General features: G+C 44.4%; 2 protein-coding genes across 3 annotated transcripts in view; one reads left to right on the top strand and one right to left on the bottom strand.

The window, feature by feature from the left end:
* Window positions 1–6,127, top strand: part of rad51d (RAD51 paralog D) — an 18,709-nt gene extending 12,582 nt beyond the window's left edge. For both annotated transcript variants that reach the window (XM_055148367.1, XM_020941144.2), the window contains exons 9-11: window positions 2,601–2,671; window positions 4,211–4,375; window positions 5,520–6,127. In XM_055148367.1, the coding sequence (XP_055004342.1) occupies window positions 2,601–2,671; window positions 4,211–4,375; window positions 5,520–5,615 (332 nt within the window). In that variant the 3' untranslated portion in view covers window positions 5,616–6,127. The remainder of the gene's footprint in view (window positions 1–2,600; window positions 2,672–4,210; window positions 4,376–5,519) is intronic.
* lig3 (ligase III, DNA, ATP-dependent) lies at window positions 6,099–27,047 on the bottom strand. Its single transcript, XM_020941072.2, has 21 exons — window positions 26,870–27,047; window positions 25,134–25,693; window positions 24,759–24,890; window positions 23,102–23,317; window positions 22,500–22,651; window positions 22,095–22,261; window positions 21,820–21,897; window positions 20,403–20,571; window positions 19,435–19,590; window positions 18,176–18,307; window positions 17,777–17,856; window positions 17,561–17,648; window positions 16,999–17,076; window positions 16,210–16,333; window positions 14,839–14,981; window positions 12,347–12,421; window positions 11,151–11,297; window positions 10,438–10,588; window positions 9,491–9,567; window positions 9,318–9,398; window positions 6,099–7,984 (listed from the first exon to the last, which is right to left on the bottom strand). The coding sequence occupies exons 2-21, from the start codon at window positions 25,663–25,665 to the stop codon at window positions 7,751–7,753; spliced, it is 3,012 nt and encodes a 1,003-aa protein (XP_020796731.1). The 5' UTR covers window positions 25,666–25,693; window positions 26,870–27,047; the 3' UTR covers window positions 6,099–7,750.

The raw sequence follows: 27,047 nt of genomic DNA, 5'->3' as shown, positions 1-27,047 counted from the left end.
GCCCGCCGGTACCCGTCAGCTGCCTCAGGAGTCCCCCGAGCCAGCAAGGCCCGATAGGACTCCTTCTTCAGCTTGACAGCATCCCTTACTTCCGGTGTCCACCACCGGGTTCTGGGGTTGCCGCCGCGACAGGCACCACAGACCTTACGCCCACAGCTCCGAGCAGCTGCATTGACAATAGAGGCCGAGAATGAAGCCCACTCGGACTCCATATCTCCAGCCTCCCCCGGAATCCGGGAGAAGTCCTCCCGGAGGTGCGAGTTGAAGGTCCCTCTGACAGAGGGCTCCGCCAGACGTTCCCAACAGACCCTCACTACACGCTTGGGCCTGCCAGGTCTTTCCGGCATTAGTTTTCAGACGATCTTAAAACTTTTTTCTGGTGGTTGTGTGTGCATTGTGTCACCGTGGTAACTGATATAGATATACTGCACATGCGGAACACCTCCAGCATGATGTCTGCAAACTATAATCAACTAAAAAAGGTAAATTTTTCTGATGGAGGGCCCGCCTCATAGAATGAAACGTGGTCCCCGATGCCCAGTGATTAAAAGAGATAAGAACCATAATGAATAAGCAATATTCAAAAGTACATCAAGAGCATTTAGCAGTTCCAATACACAAGTACAAATAGAACATGTTGCAAGATAAAGAGGCAGCCTAAGCAGGAAGTCAGTGTGCACAGTTCAAAAGTCTGACAGCCTCAGGAAAACAGCTGGACTTCAGCCGAGATGTTCTGGCTTTGATGCTCCTTGGTCTCCTCCCAGAGGGCAGAGGGACAAACAGGTGGTGGGAGGAGTGCGAGGGCTCCCCCATGATCCTGGAGGCCCGTCTCCTGCTGCGCTCCTCGTAAATGTCACTGATGGGAGTAAAGTCACATCCAGTGATCTTCTCCTCCACTCTGAGCACACGCTGTAGACGCTTCCTGTCCTGGGCTGAGCAGTGGCTGTTCCACACCGTGACGGGTGGGGCCAGCACACTCTCCAGCCCACATCTATAAAACGAGATGAGGGCTTGGGGGTTTAATGCCATACTGGGGAACATTCCAGACAAAGCAAGAGCATCACCATGGAGACAAGCACCAGAAAAGGTACATAGTGCACCTTATATTCTGAAGAGGGGATGTCAAAAATAGTCAATACCCGGGCAGGTACACACTGATACTAAAAGTACTTTTGAAATTAGATACAAGTATTCAACCAGGAAAAAAATCAGATGGGCTAAATTTGATCTGTATCAGTGCTAGAGCAGAAGTACATGTAAATATATAAAACCTGCTTTATTTGAGTGAGTTTCACATTTTAGTTTTGGGAAAGCTAAATATGAAGTGCTTTCTTAATCTGTCATTTTATGTCACTTGACTTGATCATTCATAAAGTTCTTTTTTCATGAAGTTGGTCACAGATTAGAGGAATCTGCCAGAGCAGGTCATCTGAGTGAAAGTGAGTGAAGGATTTGGCTGTTGTTGGATCATGGGTCATGGGTCATAATTGTGAATAATGGTAAAAATCCTCTCACAGTAATCACAACTGTTAACCTCAAAAGAACACTTGAAACGAGCCTGAACTCGCCTAATGAAGAGCTGTGATTTTACACAATATAGTATGCCATCATTATTTTGGTAAATCTATGATAAAAGTGTCAAAAAATGAATTGTGTTTATGGTGTGTGTCCATTGTCTCTGCATTCTGGATGAAATTGTGTGTATTGGTGACATAGACCGAGAGTTTCCCCTTAGAACTCTATTTTTTTATTTTTTTGTACTTTTCTACTTTTACTCTACTTTTATTTTCAATCTGATACTTGACAGATTTATATCTACCACAGACAAGTACTATTCACCAAACCAAGTAAGAATGAGGAAAAACATGAAAAGCTTTTACCGTATTTTCTGTCACGCTCTTAAGCCTCCAACCCCATCAAAAAACAACTGCGCGCCACAATCCAGAGCCCCTATACACGAATCCACTCAGGTGTCCCAGCACAACTTCAGTAAACTACCAAACCGCACCACCCGCACCACCCACAGCACACACAAACACACACAGAGCAGACAGCGACCGCACAGCAAAAAACACCCACAGACACACTCATCACTCCACGACGAGGAACGGAACGAAGGAACGAACCGAAAAAGCGAGTGCAATATGTCACTTCTACAGTAGACACGACTGAACAACTGAGTCACTGTGAACACGCCGACAATCCGTTGGTCCCAGACAGCACCCTCCCTACACGCCACAACTGAACAAAGCCCAGAGTCACCGTGAACACCACAAACAAACAAAACCACTCACCCATCACACTGTTGGGTTTCCTTTAATGCACCTTATAGTCCGGTGCCGTTTAGTTGTGAAAAAAGTTAGAAAATAGACCATTTAATGACAGTGCTTCTTATAATCCAGAGTGATCTATGGTGTGGAAAATACTTTAAACTGGAATTTAACACTACATTCACTTTTCACTACTAAACTGTGGGTATGTGTTTTTATAGAATTATCTACTGTTCCTATCGACTGTCATTTTTTTTCATCTTTAGTACGTACATTTGTACATTGTGTGTGTGTGTCTGTGTGTGTGTGTGTGTGTGTGTGTGTGTGCAGGTATGTCCCTGATGATGCAGCTGGCAGTTCTTCTCAAGGCCCTGGTCAAAGACTTCAGTGTGGCAGCTCTGGTGAGTAACACACTTCTGTCACATGGCTCCAACTCAGACTTTTTGTCAGCTCTTGTGTAAAAGTTTGCTTTTAATTATGTTATTTTTGTTTCCTTCCCATTTCTCCTCTGAAGTTGTATTTAGAGTGATCCATGCATGTTGGAGTCGTCTTAATCAGTGATACACATTGGATTCGGTAGTGTGATCTGCTGTGCATAGGCCCTCCTGCAGCATGCACGTGCTGTCAATCATTTATGAACCTAATGATCCAGAGATTATAACTATAACGTACACACAAGCACAGTATTTCTTCTTTAAATCAAAATGATCTTTACGGTGAAGAAAATATAAAATTGTGATTTACATATGATTTTTATTACTAAATACCAGAAAAGAGAATACTTAATTTGTCTCCTTTTAGTCACCAGTTCCACAGTCAAAAGTGCCAAGCTGGAGGATGAACATGTGTGTGTTTGGATGCTACAGTGGAGGCACAAACAAACTCCTGTTAAAACGCCTCAACAGCTCCAGGACTCTACAGACTGAATGAGAAGAGAAGTCCAAAAGTAGTAGTAGTCAAGTCGTCACAGATAATCCAGTCCAGTCTGAAGTCTCACACAGATCAGCAGTCCAGTGCTCTAAAGGCAGGAAGGTTTCCAGAAAGTCACATCCTGGGAGACTTGGGCTGGTCACATGACACTCAGTCCTGCATGTAGTCCAGGACGGTCCCACAGAGCATGTGTCAAAGTACCTGTGCTATTCTGGAATGTTTCTGTTTCCAATAATATTCAGGGTTCCCAAGGTCATGGAAATCCTAGAAACGTCATGGAAATTGAAAATGTCATTTTCCAGGCCTGGAAAAGTCATGGAATTTTAGTATGCATCTCCCGCGTTTTGTTAAGTTCTCATGAGGCTGTGCTGATTATTTCTAAATGTTTGTGCCTTTTGTTTAAAAGAGACGACAATAAATGCACTGACATGATTTTGAATGTTGAAAAACTATAATCCCAGACCATAAAGTGAGTGGAAAGAGTTAACATTTCAGATTTACCCCTAAAAGTCTGATCTATTCTACACATGTAGGTGCCGTAAAGTCATGGAAAATTCACTTTAGGTCATGAAAAAGTCATGTGGGAACGCTGAGACTGTATCCAGTTTCAGTTCCGATACTGATACTGATACTACTATATGTCTTTCAATAACTACTAATAACTGAAACATTAACCAAAGCTATATTTACCAATACCAGTGTTGGGACTGAAAATTGCATTTTTTTTGTCTCAAAATACCATTAACTTAACTACAGAAATGATCCAGTTGTGTTATGTAACTGTTATGTTTCCTGTAACTTCCGAACAGATTTGTAATAATTTAAGTTCAAACATCAGGATGAGCCGATACTCGATACTGTACATTTTCCTGTATCAACAGATATTCAGTACCAGTATCAGTATCGGTGCAGTCCTAGTGTAGACCTTTTTGCAGTACCAGTACTTGACAGTTTGTACAGTTGTGAGTAGTTCTAGTTCACAGTTGTGATGTTGTCCGTGCTTTGTACAGGTGACCAACCATGTGACCCGCAGTGTGGGCGGGGCCGTGCGTCCTGCTCTGGGGGTGTCCTGGAGCCATGTTCCCCGCACACGGCTTCTGCTGGAGGGGCCGAGCCAGAGCGCGCACAGTCTCAGCTCCTGGAGGTCTGCCACGCTCATCAAGTCCTCCAGACAGGTACTCTGTGTGTGTTTCTCATACACTTGGACTTTCCCAAAAATCGGATCTTGAAAGTTTGACAGCTCAGGGTTCATCTGCTCTGTGGTGACTAATGACCACAAGACCTCTCATTGTATTTTAAAATCTCTTTCTGTAACTTTCTAAACCATTGAGTTATTAAAGCATTTGGCCGATCCTTCATCAAAGAGTTTACATTAATAAAATTAATGGAAAATGTACGTCCAGAACCTGCGCGGACTTTGAAGTGAGTGGGACTGTGGAGCTTCATGTGCACTGTCCTCAGAGGAAACGTCATATTCTATTCTTTTAGTGGACACGTGCTAGTATATAATATAATAATTATGTCATGTGTGAATGGACTTTTCAGAGCTTCTAACCATGTTATAGTAGTTTCTTCTCACTGACCCTCTGAAGTTGTGTTTAGAGTGATTCATGCATGTGTGGGTCATCTTTATTCTCCTGGATTCAAGATGAGAAATTCAATTTACCCCTACTCACCATATACGCCCCCTGCTCTCTGTGGATTTTGTTCTCTAATTTTACTTTACTTAGGATCTGGCAATGTTGCATATACATTTTGGAACAAATGAAAAAAAGAAATAAAAACTCCAGCTCTTTGCTACTGTGAACTGCAGTTAGGTGTAGGTGGGTCACACTTTACAGTGAAGCGCCAAAATAACTATTATTGTTTTACATCAAAATCTAAACCGGAACATAATGACCCACGGGTGTCATAGATTACAACTATGTAACAGGAAAAAGTATGAGTATTTCATATTGCAAGAGCTAAATAAAACTTCTTCTGAGAGTTCACCCTTCGCTGTGATTGGTTAAATTCACCTGTCACTCACACAAGAGCCTAACAGAGGCTGACCCATGGGAGGAGAGGCTGTTTGTGTCTGTGCAGTTCAAATATTTCACATTAATTACAACAAGTCTGTCATTCTGTGATAACAACTAAATAGTAGTGAATCAAAGATGTGAAAGAAATACCTGTAAATGAATGACCTCATGTCACATTTGACTTTACAGGCTTCTAAGAAACATGTCAAACAGCAGGAGCATTCTTCTGCACTTCACATCTCTGACAAACAAAGCTCTGTGACCATCCTGACTCCTCTGTCCTGGTCTGTGCTTTCAGCCTTGTCACATGAGAGTGGAGTTTGACCTGAGCTGGTGGAGTCGCTCTCAAGAAGCCCCTTCAGCCAAAAGAAAACACCCTGAGACCACCGGGTAACTGCCCCGGGTCTGCCACCTTCACTATATGGACTTTTACAGCATCATCACTTATTCTGTTTTGTTATAACGTGTGGTACATACTGTGTTAGTCTAAATCTGAACATGTAAGTAGAGCTGCATCTTTTAGTACGACTGCAATTATATCACATTTGAGAAAAGACTCAAACTGAATTGATTCGTTCATGCAGCCATGAATTTCAGAACATGTCTGTAGAGGTCTGAGCTACATGAACAGTAAGAGCTTTCTATGAAAAGACAGGAGTTTGTTGTTTACTATTTGTAGCCACAGCTGTCCTGGGGCAGACTGACAGAAGTGTGGCTGCCAATCTGCGCCATCAGCCCCTCCGTCCACCATCATCTCACACACACACACACGCATGCACACACCACTTTCTTCCTTGTATATTGTGCAGCCTTACCTGCAACGAAACAAAACATTATTTTTTTAAGGGGAAAAAAAAAATTTCTCCTCAGTTGTAAATGTGTTTTAACATTTTAATAATTCATGACATGATTTTTTTTATTTTTTTTTCAATTTGTTAAAAAGCTAAACAAAAACATTCTACTTTCAATACCATTCATAATCTGGAAAAACTTTAACTCAAACCATGTCACTCTTCTGACACAACTGTAAAAAACTGAAACATACATTTTGGTTGGGAATCCGTCACCTGCTTGTTTCTATGGAGATGTCATTGCTCTGCCTTAAAGTGTTCCACTGTATGGCATTAAACAGTTCTACCATACAATGTTTGAATTTACAGTTAGTTTTAAAGCTCAAAAATACATAGAAAAACAGACATTGTGACTGTGACCTGGGTTGCCTCTCCACAGATCTGACCTGTAACTTGGTTTGGTCTCCATGAAGATAGAAAGGCTTAATGCCATACTGTGAAACATTCCAGACAAAGCAATAACATCTCGATGGAGAAAAGCATTTGACGGATGCTCCACCAGAAAAGTTACACAATGCAGCTTTAAGGAAAGTAGGCTGAGTGTTCACAAACGCCCCGTGTTCAATAAATAGATGAATGTTAACCTGTCTATAGCCGTGTTATTGAGCCTGACCCAAGTCACTATCCATGTGTGATTAAGGCAAATGTAGGTGTAGTTATGGGACAGGACAAGATCTGGTGAAACAAGATCCCTCAGATAAAACTGCATATGAGAAAAATGGATGATTTTTCCCACTTCACATTTAGATTGGTGTGGGTGAATTTAACAAAGCTCCACCTCGTCAGATGCTGTTGTTCCAGCAAAACTGTTTAAAAACAGAACTCAAACACTGTGATGCCAAACTTGTGACCTGAATTATCATCAGCTGTGTCACAATCTTGCCTTGTCTCGTTCTCGTGGCCTAATCTCACATTGTGTGTCGTCGAGTAGTTATATTTCAAAACAATCCTAATGAGAAGAAGCTTTGTGACTGGCTGAGGACAGAGCCAGAGGTACATGAGTGTAGAGCTCAACAGTCAAAGCTGTTAATTGTCACTGTTCAGTCACCACTCGGAGGCTAAGCAGCTGTGTAACTAATGACGCCATTATTTTTAGTACAAAAACATTTGCCCGTATTATGTCAAGTTCTGTTTTTTTCTTCACACGTTTAACACAAAAACCCTGCAGATTTCAGCCGAGTTCTTCTCTCAAATGGAAAACACTCCACACACCTTTACTAGAATCATTTGGATAAATTCAGCCCTGGAATTGCCAGTCTCCATCGAACTAAAGCTAAAAGGAACTGTTAACTTGGAAACTACCACTTCATGACATCACAAGGTGGAAAAGAGCATTTGGAGCTTTGGAGATGTAGACAGACTATAAAGTGTTACTCAAATGTGTGAATGAAACAAACACAACTCCTGGCATGTTTTTGACATTCTGACATTGCTTAATGCACAAGAGTTAATTTTATGTAATGTAGGACATTTAAAAAATAAAATGTATGTAAATTAAATGTGCTCATTAGTTACCGTTTTCCACTGTTGAGCTCTGTGTCTTTATTTTGTGTGTGAGAATGAGAGACTGAGACACAAATGGGTCATTATTATGTATTGTTCCAGAGGTGTGTGAGGTCATGTGATGAGGCCAGGCCAGTCCAGAGCAGTGTTTGTTGTGAGGTAGGTGCTGTGGGTCTCAGCAGGCGGGCACCAGGCGCCTCTTACGGATGCACTCCCAGAGCCAGTGCGGTGACACCTTCTGCACCGGGCAGTCCTCGTCCACCTCTCCCATGCTGTGGGTGGCCGAGGACGAGTCGTAGTCGGGGACCAGGTCCCCATCATAGGCCACAAAGTACCTCCTGAGAGTGTGGAAGTCCTGAATCGAGGAGGGCAGGTAGAGCTTCACCCCACTGAAGATGTCTAGGAGAGTCTGAGAGAAGAACAGCACTTAAAAGCCACAACAAGGGCCCACGTTACCGTACACTATTTTATCATTTATGTTCTAACGTTTCCACATCACACACACACCTGGAGTTGTGTTTTGTTTCTTTCACACATGTTTAACACACAAACCCTGAACATTTAGGCTGAGTTCTCAAACAGGAAACACTTTTCCTTTTTGTGATGTTATGTGGGAATACAAGAAGTGCTCCACTGGGTTTTACAGTTTGCCTTTTGTAAACAGAGTTGTTAAACTACCACTACATGACATCACAAGGTGGAACAGAGCATTCTGAGTTTTGGAGATGCAGACAGACAAATAATGCAGGATTACTCAAACATGTGCGAATGAAACAAAACACAGGTCTGTTTTTGAAGAGGTAACAATATTCTAACATCCATCCAATCCATTTAGTGTAATCTAGGAGCTTTAAAGTGCATATGGCAGGTTCCACTGCTCATCACTTACTACACATCTTGCCTCTGTTGGTTTCAGATTCATCATTTTATTGCTGGTTGGACACGGGCAGAAGATGTGACATTTGTATCTGTTACCTAGCAACCGTATTGTTAACAACCTTGGGCCAAAACTTGAACTGCACAATAGCTATAATTAAACTAATAAACTAATAATAATTTTGTTAAATCAATGTTTAATCTGTTTTCCTAGAGGTCTTCACTTTTAGAACTCACTTCTCTCTCTTTAGTTTTGTATTTGTCTTTTTCTCCACAAACTTTTAAATTAATTATTAAAATTAATATATATTTTTATTAATATTTCTATTAACCACAGACACTACCTCCATCAGTGAGCGCTGTGCTCCAGCAGGTGAGGTAAGTTTAAAAAACAGGCTCATCAGATCAGGAGGCTCAAAGTCTTCAAAAAAATTTCAGTGAGCAAATAGTGGCAGAGCTGATCAGCCATCAGTTTCTCTCAACTCTAAACTCTCAGTGTCGGCATCAGCCATGAAAAAAAAAACACATCAGTGGATCTTTTTCGATCCTAAGTTAAACTTTTTTTATGTACCCAGGTGATGAGGAGTCGATGTGGTCACCCTCCACAGATCTGACAGATGGACATGTTTAAGCAGGTGGCAGACCCTGACCAGAAAAGTTGCATAGCACCAGTAACAATGACACAGAGTCATACAGAAGGTGAATGTTTTCTCCAGGGAGCCAAAGAGTTTATGACCTCACACTTGTTCCAGCTGTCAATTATGTGTACAGTCATGTACACATGCCTGTACACATAAGTGTGTACCTGCAGGGTGCACATGCTGTACTCACTGTGCAGTGTGTGTGCGTGTGCGTGTGTCACCGACCTTGTCCTTGGAGGGCTCCAGCAGCTGAGCACTGCCTCTGTGATGGCTCTGTCCATTTGTGTGCACCTCACACTTCTTCACCTGCCCCACACAGAAACACATGAGATCTACATCTGACTGCAGTATTGTGATACTATAGTACTGTGATACTGTAGTACTGTGGTAGACTGTACCTTTTTAGCACTCCCAGCCTCTGAGCCTGGGGTACGAGGCTCCGACTTCACTGCCTTTGCTTTGGGAGTACTGGCACCTGCATAAGAACAGAGACAAGACTTCATTTTGGCTCTAATGATCATAAGACATTTTATTTCTGATATAAGAGTAAGTGGTAATATTAAGGTAAAAGTGAGGCTGCCAAACTGCACTGCAGCCCCTATGACCACCACAACACTCACAAACAAACTAAACCTTGTCTAACTGACTATCTACAGCCTCTTTTCTATAGACAGGATGAGTTTGGTCCCTTTGCTGTTTTTAACTGTTCATATACAACCAATCACTGAAGAAGAACCTGGAAACTGTCTTAAAGGGCTTCTTTCTGACCTTACTCACTTATGCCTGCACTGAGATGGAAGTGGTTTAGTGTAGAATGGTTTCCTCTGCCTCTGTGCTACTAGACTGGACCATGGATCTTTAATAAGAAATGGAAAAGACAGACACTCCCTCTGTCCACTAGAGAGATCGACTAGTGGCTGCTCCAGGTACTGCAGCTCCGGGAGCTCCGGCCCAGAAACAATCCTCCCAGAGTGCAATGCATTTTTTGTGAATTCAGACTGCCAGGTTCAGCTGACAGGGCATCCACAGCTTTCACAAAGGTTGGATTCTGTAGGATTCTTTTTAGAATGTTCATCAAGCTTCAAAGCACCTAAAAGTTAGCTTTCTAAGAGTGAGCCTAGCCCCACTCTGATCTAGCAGCTAATGCTCTGATTGGTCAGAACTGCACATTTCTGATGTCACGCATCAGGCAGAGCTAGGCCAGTACTCACGAAGTTATGCGGAAGAAAATACTTTTTTGGCTCTTCACATCAATGAGCAAAGGCACCATCTTGGGTTCATCTTCCAGAGTTCATTATACGTCCATGGACACTGGACATGGACAAATAACAGCGGCTGTACTCACTCTTCCTCTTTGGGGCAGCAGAGGGCGGGGCAGGGGGTGGGGCTGTGGGTGGAGGAGAGTCTCCTCCTGAAGAGCTCCTCTCCTCTTTGGCCCCTGAGGACCCCGCACTTACTTGGAAGTCACTGGTCTCTTTAGAGATGCGGAACAGCTCCTGTCAAAGACAAAGTACAGACACATCTACTACAGCCTCGTCAGGAAGAGTCACCTCACCACACTAAACACCTGTACACAGCACTGACACATGGAAGTCCTGTCCAAGTCTCTACACTGGCTACATGCTCAACACCAGCACGCTGCAGTCACAGAGCAGCCACAGAGCAGCCACAGAGCAGTCACAGAGCAGTCACAGAGCAGTCACAGAGCAGTCACAGAGCAGCCACAGAGCAGCCACGGAGCAGCCACAGAGCAGTCACAGAGCAGTCACAGAGCAGCCACGGAGCAGCCACGGAGCAGTCACAGCAGCCACGGAGCAGCCACGGAGCAGTCACGGAGCAGTCACGGAGCAGCCACGGAGCAGTCACGGAGCAGTCACGGAGCAGCCACGGAGCAGCCACGGAGCAGCCACGGAGCAGCCACGGAGCAGCCAAGCAAGCAGCCACAGAGCAGTCACAGAGCAGCCACAGAGCAGTCACAGAGCAGCCACAGAGCAGCCACAGAGCAGCCACAGAGCAGTCACAGAGCAGTCACAGAGCAGTCACAGAGATCAGACTCACCCGGAGCTGGTGCAGGTTGGTGGCGCTCTTCCAGTCCTTGTCGTCTCGGACACGGGTCATACGGGGGAAGCGGATGGAGATGCCATCAGCAGTGTGCATCTCAGACTTGGAGAACTCGGCTCCAGTGATCTCCCACACTGGAGCAGTCTAAACACACACACGATGTGACAACATGAGCTCTCCACACTGTCTGTGTGTGTGTGTGTCTGTGTGTGTGTGTGTGTGTGTGTGTGTGTCTGTGTGTGTGTCTGTGTGTGTGTGTCTGTGTGTGTGTGTGTGTGTGTGTCTGTGTGTGTGTGTCTGTGTGTCTGTGTGTGTCTGTGTGTGTGTGTGTGTGTCTGTGTGTGTGTGTCTGTGTGTGTGTGTCTGTGTGTGTGTGTCTGTGTGTGTGTCTGTGTGTGTGTGTCTGTGTGTGTGTGTGTCTGTGTGTGTGTGTGTGTGTCTGTGTGTGTGTCTGTGTGTGTGTCTGTGTGTGTGTGTCTGTGTGTGTGTGTGTGTGTCTGTGTGTGTGTGTGTGTGTGTGTCTGTGTGTGTGTGTGTGTCTGTGTGTGTGTGTGTCTGTGTGTGTCTGTGTGTGTGTCTGTGTGTGTGTGTGTGTCTGTGTGTGTGTGTGTGTGTGTGTGTGTCGTGTGTGTGTGTGTCTGTGTGTGTGTGTGTGTGTCTGTGTGTGTGTGTGTGTGTGTCTGTGTGTGTGTGTGTGTGTGTGTCTGTGTGTGTGTGTGTGTGTGTCGTGTGTGTGTGTGTGTGTGTGTGTGTGTCTGTGTGTGTGTGTGTGTCTGTGTGTGTGTGTGTGTCTGTGTGTGTGTGTGTGTCTGTGTGTGTGTGTGTGTGTCTGTGTGTGTGTGTGTGTGTGTGTGTCTGTGTGTGTGTGTGTGTGTGTGTGTCTGTGTGTGTGTGTGTGTGTGTGTGTGTCTGTGTGTGTGTGTGTGTCTGTGTGTGTGTGTGTGTGTGTGTGTGTGTGTGTCTGTGTGTGTGTGTGTGTGTGTGTGTGTGTGTTGTGTGTCTGTGTGTCTGTGTGTGTGTGTGTGTGTGTGTGTCGTGTGTGTGTGTGTGTGTGTGTGTGTCTGTGTGTGTGTGTGTGTGTGTGTGTGTGTGTGTCTGTGTGTCTGTGTGTCTGTGTGTGTGTCTGTGTGTGTGTCTGTGTGTGTGTGTGTGTCTGTGTGTGTCTGTGTGTGTGTGGAAGCAGCTCTACTCACCTTAGGCTCTCGGATGATGAAGTCAGGATAGTAATTCTTCACAATTTTCAACCAGCCGGGGATCTTACTGGGGTCCTGCACATACACACATACACACATACACACATACACACATACACACATACACACATACACACATACACACAAACACAGACAGACACACACAGACACACACAGACACAGACACACACAAACAACACCTGTCATGGACTGTGTGAACTTAACTGTCAGGCACATGAGATGGGAGAGCTTCTGATACAGACATGGGAGAGCAGGTTTCAGGATGGGGGTTTGAAAGAAGAGCATGTTTCAGGTTGGGGGGGAGGCATGTTCAGGTTTGGGGAGAGCATGTTTCAGGTTGGGAGAGCATGTTTCAGGTTGCATGTTTTCAGGTTGGGGGGGGCATGTTTCAGGTTGGGGGGGGAGAGCATGTTTCAGGTTGGGGGGGGGAGCATGTTTTCAGGTTGGGGGGGGCATGTTTCAGGTTGGGGGGGGAGAGCATGTTTCAGGTTGGGGGAGCATGTTTCAGGTTTGGGGGGGGGAGCGTGTTTCAGGTTGGGGGAGCATGTTTCAGGTTGGGGGGAGAGCGTGTTTCAGGTTGGGGGAGCATGTTTCAGGTTGGGGGGAGAGCGTGTTTCAGGTTGGGGGGGAGAGCGTGTTTCAGGTTGGGGGGAGAGCGTGTTTCAGGTTGGGGGGGCATGTTCAGGTTGGGGGAGAGAGCATGTTTCAGGTTTGGGGGAGCATGTTTCAGGTTGGGGGGAGATGTTTCAGGTTGGGGGGAGAGCGTGTTTCAGGTTGGGGGAGAGCGTGTTTCAGGTTGGGGGGGAGGTGGGAGGTGTTTCAGGGGGCATGTTTCAGGTTGGGGGGGCATGTTTTTGGGGGGAAGAGCGTGTTTCAGGTTGGGGGGAGCGTGTTTCAGGTTGGGGGGGGCATGTTTCAGGTTGGGGGGAGAGCGTGTTTCAGGTTGGGGGGACAGCGTGTTTCAGGTTGGGGGGGACAGCGTGTTTCAGGTTGGGGGGGCATGTTTCAGGTTGGGGGGAAGAGCGTGTTTTCAGGTTGGGGGGGCATGTTTCAGGTTGGGGGGGGCATGTTTCAGGTTGGGGGGGGAGAGCGTGTTTCAGGTTGGGGGGGACAGCGTGTTTCAGGTTGGGGGAGAGCATGTTTCAGGTTGGGGGGAGCATGTTTCAGGTTGGGGGGGAGAGCGTGTTTCAGGTTGGGGGGGAGAGCATGTTTCAGGTTTGGGGGGAGAGCGTGTTTCAGGTTGGGGGGGGCATGTTTCAGGTTGGGGGAGAGAGCATGTTTCAGGTTGGGGGGAGCATGTTTCAGGTTGGGGGGAGCATGTTTCAGGTTGGGGGAGAGCGTGTTTCAGGTTGGGGGGGAGAGCGTGTTTCAGGTTGGGGAGGTTTGGGGGGGCATGTTTCAGGTTGGGGGGGAGAGCGTGTTTCAGGTTGGGGGGACAGCGTGTTTCAGGTTGGGGGGAGAGCGTGTTTCAGGTTGTTGGGGGAGAGCATGTTTCAGGTTGGGGGGGCATGTTTCAGGTTGGGGGGGAGCATGTTTCAGGTTGGGGAGAGCGTGTTTCAGGTTGGGGGGAGAGCGTGTTTCAGGTTGGGTGGAGCATGTTTCAGGTTGGGGGGAGAGCGTGTTTCAGGTTGGGGGGCATGTTTCAGGTTGGGGGGAGAGCGTGTTTCAGGTTGGGTGGAGCATGTTTCAGGTTGGGGGAGAGCGTGTTTCAGGTTGGGTGGAGCATGTTTCAGGTTGGGGGGGAGAGCGTGTTTCAGGTTGGGGGGAGAGCGTTTCAGGTTGGGGGGGAGAGCGTGTTTCAGTTGGGGGGAGAGCGTGTTTCAGGTTGGGGGGAGAGCATGTTTCAGGTTGGGGGGAGCGTGTTTCAGGTTGGGGGGAGATGTTTCAGGTTGGGGGAGCGTGTTTCAGGTTGGGGGGGAGCGTGTTTCAGTTGGGGGGGACAGCGTGTTTCAGGTTGGGGGAGAGCATGTTTGTTTCAGGTTGGGTGAGGTTGGGGGAGAGCGTGTTTCAGGTTGGGGGGGAGAGCGTGTTTCAGGTTGGGGGGAAGAGCGTGTTTCAGGTTGGGGGGAGAGCGTGTTTCAGGTTGGGGGGAGCATGTTTCAGGTTGGGGGGAGCATGTTTCAGGTTGGGGGGGAGAGCGTGTTTCAGGTTGGGGGGGGCGTGTTTCAGGTTGGGGGGGAGAGCGTGTTTCAGGTTGGGGGGGAGAGCGTGTTTCAGGTTGGGGGGGAGCATGTTTCAGGTTGGGGGGGGAGATGTTTCAGGTTGGGGGGAGGCATGTTTCAGGTTGGGGGGAGAGCGTGTTTCAGGTTGGGGGAGCATGTTTCAGGTTGGGGGGGCATGTTTCAGGTTGGGGGGGAGAGCGTGTTTCAGGTTGGGGGGACAGCGTGTTCAGGTTGGGGGAGCATGTTTCAGGTTGGGGGAGAGCATGTTTCAGGTTGGGGGGGTGGTTGGGGGTTTAAGGGAGAGCAGACCTTGCTAATCTTGACCACGTCCAGCTCCTTCTGTAGTCGGGCCAACATGGCGTCGTCATAACCCCCAGAGCATTTGGTCACAGTGCACCACTTCCCAGAGTCTGGGTCCAAACAGCCCATCAGGAAACTGGACATGATGCCCCCTGGTGACGCACAACAGCATGACAATCAACCATGCTTTTCTTGTGTAAGGTTTTCATGAAGACATATAAGACATTCTATGTGTAAATTTGTTGACCTATTAGATAAAAAAATAGTTAAAACGGCCAACCCCAGTGACAGTTCTGAAGATGGCTTGCAGCTGAAACATGTCAATAAGGTAAATACACCTCCTACTGTTTTGTCTTTAAAAAGAATCCAAGAAGTTTATGTTAAATCCACATGAATAAAAAGTTTAGATTCTAACTTAATGAAATCAGGTTCATCTGTGAAGTTCCTTTTGGATATTTCTTTCAATAATGGGAATTATCCACTTTTTGGAGATTTCTATCATGTTATGGTGTTGTTTCCTCATCAAAAACATGCCTGAAGAGGTTTTATTTATCATTCATGCATGTTTGAGTAATCTCACGATCTCTCCTGGCGAGTATTCTGTAACTTCAAATAAGGTGTCTGAAATGAATTGTATGTATAGTGAGTGTGCTGGTGTTATGTACTTTTGTGTAATTGTTGTACTTTTCTCTGTCCTGTATGGTTGTATTTCACATCAATCTGCAGCACATCAACAGACTGAAGATGGAAATGAGCCATGCTGCTATAATCTTTACATATTTACATTTAAATGTTCATTAATATGTGCTGTCTCTTTACAAATAAATAATTAAGAATAAGAAAGAATTCAAACCCTCCTTGCAGTTAGCAGTACGAGCCTGTACAATGATCAGCCCATAAACCTACGTCACCCATTCTTCCACGTGACAATTCTCCATAAATATACAAAACATGAAACTGTACACAGCAATTTGACAAACCTGGTGTTTTCATTAGCAAGAAGCACAAAGATTGTTTTGTAAAATGTGTTGTTTTTGCAAATATAGCATTTTGAAAATAATAAAAGTGGTGATCTATATATGTTATGTGTTAGCAGTTAACACGCCATAGAAGTGTAATACCCCCTCTTTAAGAAACATATACAGGATACAGGAATTCTTTCAGTGCTCAAATTGCCTTCACTAATCAATTTGAAAGCTAGTAATCCAAATTTGCTTCACCCCTCAATGCCCATCAGTAGATAAAAAGTATCAATGCCAAGTCCCAAGTCATTTCAAACGTGGGACAAATGCAGAGTAAATGACATCACATTTGAGCAGCTGACAGAACGTGAAGAGCACAAATAGAAGCTAAAGACTGGACAAGAGGCACAGTACAGACCGTTAGATCCCTTTCCATAGAAGGCCCCCAGCACCACCAGGTCTGCAGTGTCGGCCATGGCGCCTTCGTTCAGGTAGTCCTTCTTCACCTTCAGCCAGTGACGCTTCCCAGGCTCATACGTGCCCTACACACACACAAACACACACACTCTTTCACTTTACCATTACAGACAGAGGACTGAGGATCTAAAGGGCAACATTTTGTGAAATATGTGACATGAAATCTTGAGTTCAGCTCCCTATTACCATACAGTTCATTTTTATACTGTTACTAATGAATATGAAAATGGTACATGTACTCAGTTTACAAAAAGGGGAAGTGTACACAACTGTTACAGAATTATACTTAGAAATAAATGTTTTTTTATAACATTGTGGAAATGTATAGCACTTTTCTGAAATAAAACTATCTACAAGCTCAGTGCATTGTGTCCTGTGCCTTTTCTCTCTCTGAATGTCATTTGTGCATTTGATTGTCAGCCCAAGATAAAAGCTGCCGTGTTCCAAATAGGAAGCGAGCGTGGACATGAATTGGTTCCACCAGAGTGCGGTTCCAGTAGTGTTCTATTGAATTGAGGTCTGTCTCAGTCTGTAAATGCTGCTTGTCAGGCTTCTCATTCTGACCTTAAAAGGTTCATCTGAACCCGCTCTACATGAACCTGGTGTTTTTATTTGACTATTTGTGTGAACAATAATAACTGATCAATGAGGTGCCTTCTTTCCCCTTTAGAGTTAACAACACGTTTAATTTATATCACCCAGACAAAGGGGAGGAGAAAGACATACAAACCTTGACATCTTTGAGCACCAGGCCCTCCAGTCCTTCTCTGATGACTCTTGTGATCATATCAGCCAAGTCTGCTGCCCTCTGCAGAGAACAAGAGACTTTACAAGTGCACACAACAATCCACCAACATCTGTCACAACAACAGCAGAAGATGCTCGCCCTTAAGTACCGTACCATCTCATATTAGATTCAATCCATGCAATGGAATGGTTCTTCTACATCATTAGTTGTTTTTTAGAGATACATGCACGCTTGAGTAATCCTGTATTGTTCCGCACAAGAAGAGATTAGAATATTTCCGTTTGCACCTACTAACTACCCACTGCTTACATTTATACAAAATAAATCTGGGTTGAGCACAGATGAAGACATCTATCAAAAATATAAACACTGCAATGACAAAATGTAAAATCATGATTTAGATTTACAATAGTTAATTATAAAATTCTATAAAAAACACACGTCTTCTTTAAAGCTCTATATACACTGAGTATTGCCTGTAAGTGTTAACCATGCACGTTGTAGATGCATTTGCCCATCAGACTGCAGCAGCGTGAGCACTCACTGTCACGTGCTTCATCTCAGAGAAGAGGATTCTGTTGGGCACCTCCACCATGTTGTCATGGAGAAACTTCCTGCGCTCACACAGAGGCCTGCGGGACAACACATGGGCACATATCACACTTAACATGCCACTATAGAACATGATGTGGGTTTTATTCATAGCTCATGCTAAAGAAGAATAAAAAGTGCTGGAAGGAGCAGAGCAGACAGTCCTCACCTCTCCATGAGGCTCACTCCATTGAAGTAGATACAGTCAAACACAAAGAGGCACACGTTAGCATCTTGGAAGGCAGCTTTCTGTCAACACAAACATCAACTCATGTTAGTGTACAGCACTATTTTAAATGTGCTGCAGAAACACTGCCATTCAATTTTGAGGGTTTCATTAGCCCATGCTCTGAAATAAAACTAAACAATTTCTATTTGTTGGTTAGCTCCTTTTTGTGCATTGTGCATCTTGCAGTTGTTCAGACACATTTCCCACTAGAGGATTTAAGTCTGGACTTAGACAAAGGACATACTACATATTGTAACTGGAATTCCAAAGGGCAGGGCTTTGCTCATTTGACCTTGTGGATTTCTAAGGTCCCAAAGGGCAGGGGTTTGCTGGTCTTACCTTGTGGACTCCTAAAGTCCCAAAGGGCAAGGGTTTGCTGGTCTTTGTGTCGATCAGCAGCACCTCTGCATCCAGGATCATACTGTGACCTCCGGGGAAAGCTTTGGGGATGTAGTCTTTGAAATGGGCCACCTGAGGAGAGGATGTTAGAGTCAGGGCTGGGTTTGAGGAGGAAGCGCCAAGTTATGTGTACAAAAAACAAACACAATTACACATAATAAAACAGAAAATATCTATTTGGTGAGCAATGTGACACTTGCACTGCATTGTGTAACTTTTCTGGTGGAGGGTCCATCGAATGCTTTTCTCCATGGAGATGTTTTTGCTTTGTCTGGAATGTTTCACAGTATGGCATTAAACCTTTCTATCTTCATGAAGACCAAACCAGACTGAGTTAGAGGTCAGATCTGTGGAGAGTGACCCAGAATGCCTTTGTCCCTAGGTATTTCTGAGCTACAAAACCACTGGTAATTGAATAAATGTAAGGCAGAGCTGTTTAATGTCATATTGTGTAACATTCCAGGGGGAGCAATGACATCTCCATAGAAACAAGCAGGTGAAGGACCCCCAACCAAAAAGTTACACAGTAAACCTTTAATGCAGTGTGCTATCAAACAATAGAGGTGATATTTCTGCATTTTTGAGTTTAATTTTACAGCCCATTCACTTTTTGCAGTTTTGGACTGATGGATTGCAACATTTTTATTATTGTTATCAGGACATGTCTGTCATATTTTAAGACAAATACTATGCATAGTTTAAATGTACTCGAATACCTTTGCTTTGGTATTTTATCATATGTTTCAGAAAATTATGGAACCATACATTACTTCTCAACTTCAGTGCTCCCTGAAACTGGGTGTCTAGTGCAGCTAGAAAAATATGAAATTAAGTAACGTGTGTACAATCCCTCAGTCGTCCAGGTAGAATCCATGGCAAATTAAGTAATGATGAACATGCTCCGACATGTTAATGTTAGCTTTATGCTTAAAGTAAGTCTGAGGGTTATTTTTGGATCTAAAACTGCACATGATTTCTACCTGTGAGGCAAGAAACCTGGGAATTTTCAAACTACTTATTTTCTGAGGTTCAGGAGAGGCAAAGTACTATTCACAGAGGATTACTGAAACCAATGTGAAAGAAGCAAAACACAACTCCAGGTATGTTTTGGATGAGAGAAGAGTGTTATCATGCTTAAAAGCTTTCAAAGTAAAAGGTGCAGAGTATGTGTTCTTTAAAGTGTATGTGCTGTGTGAGACCTTGTGAGGCAGGACGGGCTTGAGGCTGCGGCTGAAATAACTGAAGCTGTCTCCGCTCTTGTGCACTTGGACCCTCTCCCCATCGTACTTGATCTCTGAGTACATGCCGTTAGGACACTTCTTCATGGCGTACTCCACAGACTTACATGCCTCTGCCTATAATACACAAAGAATGTGATAGCAAAGAGCAAAGCATTCTGGGACAAGGTGACAGGAGTTAGGAGTTTCACAAAAGCAATGTGAATAAATAAGTGGTCTTTATCAGTACTAGTTTTCTGGCAAATGACCTCTTGAGATCCAACCCCTCACCAGTCATTTTAAGATGACAATATCTAAAAGAATAATAATGATGATGATACATGTTATTTATTTAGGTCACTTAACAACGCATAAACACAAAAGCTAGTCGTGTAATATCATGTAGATTGTAGTATAATGTAAATTAATTATATTTGCTATATTTACACATTTAATTTTGAAAAGCTGAAAATGGAGCACAGTGGCCAGTATTACTTTGCATTAATAATAATAATAATAATAATAATAATGCCACTTGTAATGTGATTTACAGCTTCTTAAAGCACTACTCTGTAGTCATTATTCATTCACTCCATACTCTGGTGTAAACTACAATTTTACCACAGTATCACAGTAGGCAAGGTGGGTAAAGTGTCTTGCCTAAGGACACAACAGACGAGAATCAATCCTCCAGCCTTTCAGTTTGACCCTGCTTTCATCAGTGAGCTACTGTTTCCCCTTGAGCCACTTTGGATCTTTCTTGTAAAAGCAGTAAACGCCAACAAACATAATACATACTTAGACAGTTGGGGCCTTCCAACATTTCTAATAGAATTCTCATGTGCCTCCTGCAGGGCTAAACACATTTGCTCTATGTACTGTAGCTGACTGTAGCTTGTGAGTAATCATGATGATGATGATGATGATGATGATGCATGTGTCCTCCTCACCAGCATGGGCTGCACTGGGGTCATAAGCGATGCCTCTATGGTCAGCAGCTTCCTGGGGCCCGAGCCATTGGATGCCTCCTGCTGGTTCCTTAGCACACGCTCGATCACGTCTCCCAGGTTCCTTGAAGCCTTGAATGCATCATACGCGTTTGGGTCCACAGCGTCCAGACTGCACACAGTCAACATATTAAGGACAAGAGTCTTGAAGATCAGGATTTGTGCTGGTATTGCAAAGTCAAATTGAATGGATGATTGAAGTTGAACTAAACACCTAAACTTTGTTCACATTTAAATAGAGCTGCTGAACTGGGCAGTACCTAAAGAACTAAAGAGGAGAGTGTTGCACGGTTGGAATTGATAGAATCAGGACGCTGCATCTGAAAACTCATGCAATCTGTACTTGTGTGGTGAGTACAGACATGTCTCTGCTCTGTGACTGACAAAAGGAGCTGTAAACAGTGAGCAGAGATTCAGAGTTGCAGCAGAGGCAGGGACAGCACTGGTGTTCAACCCAGAAGAATACCTCCTTTTCCTCCTCCCTCTGAGCAGGGAAACTCTTGTCTTTTGCTAAACTCATTATAAGCTCCTTAAACCAGCGTTTCCTCCTCTCTCACAGCCTCACACTGTGTCTCTCAATTTAGAAGTAATCTAAAACGCTCCTTTACAATGCGCAGTGTTCAGTGGGCATTTGCCTTAAGGGGTGAGGATGGGCAGGGTCTGGAGGACTAAAGGAGAGAGTAAGGGAAAAGTAAAAGAAGAGGGCAGGGTCTGGGGGTATCTCTCTCTCCTCACTCTGATCTGAGGACTGGGGTTTCCCCTCGTGTGATAATGGTTAGATTCTCGACCCGAGCGTAAAGCGGGGACACTTAAAAAAACTAAACTTTAGAGCCTATAGGCCAAACCAACACTGTTCAGGAGCCAGGATGATCTGTTAGGGACAATAAGACACTGAGACGAGGATGTGAGGAAGACCGAACGGACAACACAGTGACAGTGTTTAGCGGAGCTGTAAAACTACATGGGCCCACTGGTCAGTGTACGCCCTGGGTGTGTGCGCCACTATATGGAAGAGTTCCTCACGAAAAACACATGGAAAAAGTGAAATGTGTATGTGTGCATGTGCATGTACGTGCACTGTACAACCACTTGGGAAAACATAAATCCCCACATATGCACAGTTTAGTAGTGAAAAACGTGGTGCTTACTGTTTAGTTTAGTGGTTTGCAACAACTGATGATTTTGCAGTAACTGATATTAGATTTTAAGAGTTCACTTTGCACTAGTTGGAGTTTGTTAAAGTATACATTTATATTTGAGTGAATACACAGTTAAAAGACAGTGGATACAGACAGAAAGACACACAGTGGAGCAGCCCTTGGAGGACTTGGATGTATGTAATGTGTATGTTGAGACTTACACGTGTTTGGCTCCAGCGTTCATCTTCAGGTCATGTTTGATCAGACGAATAATACATTTCAGGTCATTGCTGGTGCATCTGTGGAAAAAAAGAGTTATACAGGAGAATTGTGGAGTTAGTTGAAAAGTTGAGACATGAAGTTAATGCAACGTTTGCCCATTTACTGAAGATTGTTGGGAGGGGTTAATGGGTTAAAGTGATTTCTGTAAAACAAAGGTGTACTGTGACATAAACAGTGACTTGAGCAATTAAGACACCAGTGAAAACCGTCTTACTTTTTGGCGATGTCCTCCAGCTCACTCTGCTGCTCGTCCTCCTTGGTGAGTTGGGCCAGTCGAGTCAGAGAGGCATCTACTTCCTGGAGTGTCAGCAGGCTTTTGGCAGCAGGAGGGAAGGACTTACTGTCCTCAAAGAACATCCTCACAGTCTCAGACACGTCCCCCTGAAGCAACAGGGACAGAGGACAAAGACTCAAGAGGACTCAACAGGACAAAACAACCATGTGTGGCAGGGAGCAGTCTATTAGGCAGCCTAGTCTTACCATAGAGTCACTATGGAGAAGTACAGTGACTGTAGGGTTGGGGGTTCAGTGGGGTTTGGCTCTTGGCAAGCTTTACCATACTCTTCCAAAGACACAATGTTCTACAGTAGTCTGACTGTAGAGTAACGTTATGAGATACCTGTTCCAGATCGCGCACCATCTCCTCCTGGTTACACCTGAAGATGCGGCTGAAGAGTTTGACGATCTGCTTGTCGTTAAGGTTGTACACGCTCTTCACCACTCCAGGCAGCAGCAGCTTCACCGTGAGGAACAGGTCCCCATGGAACTTATCTGCTCACACACACACACACGAGGAGTTTAAGGACCAGAGCCTCCATCTGTAGTATTCTACGTCACTGTAGAATGTGGTGAAAGCCTGCAGTCATATTTATCCCAATATAATGCAGAAGACACTGGAGGCATAGAACGTCAAGTGTCCCAAGAACGGCACAATTCATTTTCAATAATGGAATTTGAATAGCAAACAGCTCTTTGGCATTTTCTTACTAGTAGATGGGGGTTGTCAAAAGTAAGAAAAATCTGATACTATTCTATACTAAAACTACTACTGAAACTAGATACTCATTTGAGCAATCAATCAACACTAAAAAAGTCACAGTCACACAGCAGCAGAAATAAACCTTTGCTAGCTTTACATTTTTAGACATTTACTAGAAGATATAATATGAATAACAGATGAATAGATTTAATAGGCTAAATTGTGTAAGGCCTGTCCCATACCTCCTCCAGAGCCCTTCTTCAAGAACCTCTCGATGATCTGTGTTTTGGTGTTGTAGCTGGCGTTCTCGGACACCAGGGCACACAGTTTGCGGAACTCTCTGAGGAGGCAGTCCTTGTGGGTGGCGTCACACAGCTGGGCAGACAGAGCACTGCCCTGAGTCGAGGGGGCGGAGCTAGAGGACCCCAGGCTGACGGACGAGGGGCCCGCTTTAGCTGCTACACAAGGGGACAAAACCACACATTAAGTAACACTCGTCTCGATAATATGCTAAAGATGTCAGTATGTGTACAAAATAAATAAAAGACTTACTAAATACTAAAACAGGCATAATAAATATATAACAAAGATTAGCAGTGAATCTTCAGTAGTTACGTTTGTTGCTCAGACACTGGACCCCAGTCCCATCTTCACATGAAAAACAATGTGCTCCCAGTGCTCTGCAGACGCAGCAGTAGTAGCAGCAGCACAGCACCATGTACAGCACCATGTACAGCACCATGTACAGCACCATGTACAGCTCCATGTACAGCTCCATGTACAGCTCCATGTACAGCTCCATGTACAGCTCCATGTACAGCTCCATGTACAGCTCCATGTACAGCTCCATGTACAGCTCCATGTACAGCACCATGTACAGCACCATGTACAGTTTGGCTGTTTGCTGTGTTTCAAACACTGTTCTATCTCACCGGCTGAGCCTTGGACAGAAGGGGGAGGGTCCAGTTTAGGGATGGGCATGATTAGTCGACTAATCGATAATTGATCATTAAGAGTTTCATCGATTACGTTCATTTCTAATCAACAAACCGAATGTGGGTTTCTGTGCATAGATACAAAGCTGAGTCTGACAGAGCAAACACTGGAGTTGCGGCCTCAGTCTCACATTTCGGCTCTGGCACCTCCTTGGAGATCACTACAGCACTCAGTGAGTGTGTTTACATGCACATCAGTGTCCTGGTTTCATCATGGTGCATGTATACGCAGTATTCCGGTTACTGCAACATAAAAAGCTGCGCTAAACCTGCACACATATGATCTCTGAAAACATGAACCATCTCCAACGCAACACACACACACACAACAGACTCACCATCAGCATCAGCATCAACATCCCTCTGTCACAGAAAGAACACCTATATTCCACTGAGTTGTGTCCTATAGGCAGACAGGAGCTGAACCGCATCCGCACACAAGAGCTGTTTTTTTTTTTTTTTCTCTGCTTAGTTTATGCAAATTAGCCATGTGGTTTTAAGCTTCGTTTCTGTAAGACTTGCGCAAAGCAGCATTAAATACATTACAATGTCAAACAGACTGATGTGGCTCTATAGAGGTTATGGTTTAAGGTGAGTTTATTTATGCAGATGAGTAATAGTAATAATAATGATTATACTTATTATATAAAAATATTCATGAATAATTGAAAATCGATCGTTAATTCTAACTCTAATAAACAAATAAAAAGAGAGTCTCAGACTGAGTTTAGGCACTGGACAAGTGAGCATTGGTAAAAATGTGTTGGGTAGACATTGTTCACAAATTCCAAAAAAAAAAAAAAACATTGCTACATAAATGGTTCTATAAGGTTTGGCAGTGTCTTTCTCTGTTCTGTCTTTCTGTGGACATTTGAAGGCTAAATAAGGAGTGAGTGAGCCATACCAGTGAATCCAGAGAACTTGCGCGGGGCATTGGTGGTTGGGTCAGCAGCAGGGGGCGATGTGAGCTGACCACTGGTGTTCAGCTTGGCCTGGACCTTCTTCTTTGGACTGGCATTGATTTTTGTCATCAAGTCTGAAAAACAAAACACACATCACAGGATGTCCATTGGCCAAAAAGTGCAGAAATATTACTTTATACCCTTGATGTTGTTGAGCCCACAGGTCATTTTTAATAGATATAATCTAGACTATTTCCAAAACAACAACTGCAATATTATCCCTTTATTGTTCCATCTCCTTCCTGTATGCTAAGATGTATGCTAATCGTACCTTTAATGCCAGCGTTTACTCCCTCCTCTATAAATGCAGCCTTCACCTGCCACGTGTTTGTTGATGAGCTCTTTGTCTTCGTCCTGCAGCTCCTCCCAGCCCTCCAGGTCGGTGATGTCCTCGATCTTTTTGGTGGTGGCCCTGGCCCTCTCTAGCTTCTCGAAGATGCACTTGACGTGGTACCACTCCTTCATCTCGCCCGCCGACTCGCTGAACGGGTTGGGCACGATCTTGCCGATGCGCACCACCCCCTTGGCGATCTTGTCCTTACATTTCTTGCAGCCCGCCGTCCCGCGCTTGGCGTACTCCACGATGAACCTCTGCTCCGACATGGCCAGGCTGAAGAGGGCCTGGTGAGGGGGCAGGGAGGAGGGCCAGTGAGGGGACGGGGGAGAGAGGGGAGACAGGTGGGAGAGGCGGGTGGGATGTGGAGCTGATGGAAAAAGGGTGGAATACAGAGGTGAAGCTAACACATGGACAGTCTGGACACGGGTTTGTGAGGACAGCGGAGCTAAACGTGTTTTCAGGAGTGTGAATAGAGCATGGACAGTCTGTGAAGGACGTCTGCAGGTCAGCATCCAGGAGGGACAGCACAAAAATGGAATCCTACAAAAAGACCAAAGAAAGATATGAATTCAACATAAAAATGCATTATTTAATTAGCTCTTAAAAGTTGTAGTGTTGTAGTTGTTAGTTCTTTAGTCAATCAGTCGGGGGAGGGAGTCGGTCCCCCCTGTAACCTTAAAATTGGAGTACAGAACTTTCTGGAGGTTAGGTCTCGCTGCAAAGTTCATATGAAACACACCTAATTTAATCATCAAAACAGTGAAAATATCAAATGTGTCGCATAAACAAGTTTCCTTCCTCTTGTTAGGATAAATAACTAGGTTTAGGTAGTGTATAACTACTGCTATGATGTTATTGATGTACTGCTATATTTTATTATTGTACTATTATAATTCACTATACAATGAGGCAGAAAACAGGGACTAGATTACAGCTGAGGGACACAGACACAGGTTCAGTTCTTGTACAAGATATTCTATTTCTATCTATATGTCTAATCAATTAACTAAATAGGGCAAGGACTTATTGATAGGGCTATACTGACTCACGACTCATCACCCTGATCACACCAGCAGGACGCTCCTGTAAGAGGAGTGAGATGAATCCAGGGGATCCTTGTCACAATCGGATCAAATTGTGCAACGTGCCAAGAGGCCTGGCTGCACCAACGAAGAGGCACTAAGTCTAAACCACGGTCGCCTCCCACTATAGTTTGTGTATAAAAATCATTATACAGGCATATATATTCAGTCTCTGCATGGAAATGTCAGCACAGACTCCTTGTACAAGAAGGACTTTGGAATAAGTAAATTATCTGGACTACTGTAGCACTCTAACAAAAGAATACACCAAAATAATACCCTTTTTGAGTGTCCCTGCCAACACTAAAGAGAGGCATAAATTGTAATTTGTTTAAGAAAATATAGAAAAGCTGCTTAAAAATGCCCAAAACACAAAGAAAATGTGACTATAGTGACACGTGTAAGTCATGAATGGACCGAGTGCAGAACAATTTTCATAAATTACACTCGATTCACAGTTTTATTATTATCAACTACCACAAACCGAGGGTGTCCCAGTTTTTAATTTTTTTAAATTCTGAAAATCTGCTCACCCTGCATAAAGATTGCACAGTCTCCCTCAGCCTTCTAAAAGCTAACAGGCTAACGGCTAACTGCCTAGATCTGTAGCACAAACATGACAACCTCTACTCACTTTTCCTGCAAAATCCTCCGCGGTCAACAGTCCTGTGCAAATGCAGATGATAAAGCGCACTAAACTATATTTCTTTTCAATACGTGTGCTGTTTAATGTGACTTTTCTGTGCCCAAACTCCGCTGCAGTTAAAGCCAAAGCTACAGCGTGTCCATTGTGTCTGTAAACAATGTCTGCC

The sequence above is a fragment of the Boleophthalmus pectinirostris genome, unplaced genomic scaffold (assembly GCF_026225935.1).
Source record: "Boleophthalmus pectinirostris isolate CB_2022bp ecotype Guang Dong unplaced genomic scaffold, ASM2622593v1 HiC_scaffold_12, whole genome shotgun sequence".
NCBI lineage: Eukaryota > Metazoa > Chordata > Actinopteri > Gobiiformes > Gobiidae > Boleophthalmus > Boleophthalmus pectinirostris.
The sequence above is the reverse complement of the archived record's forward strand: the minus strand, read 5'-3'. Positions and strand labels throughout refer to the sequence as shown.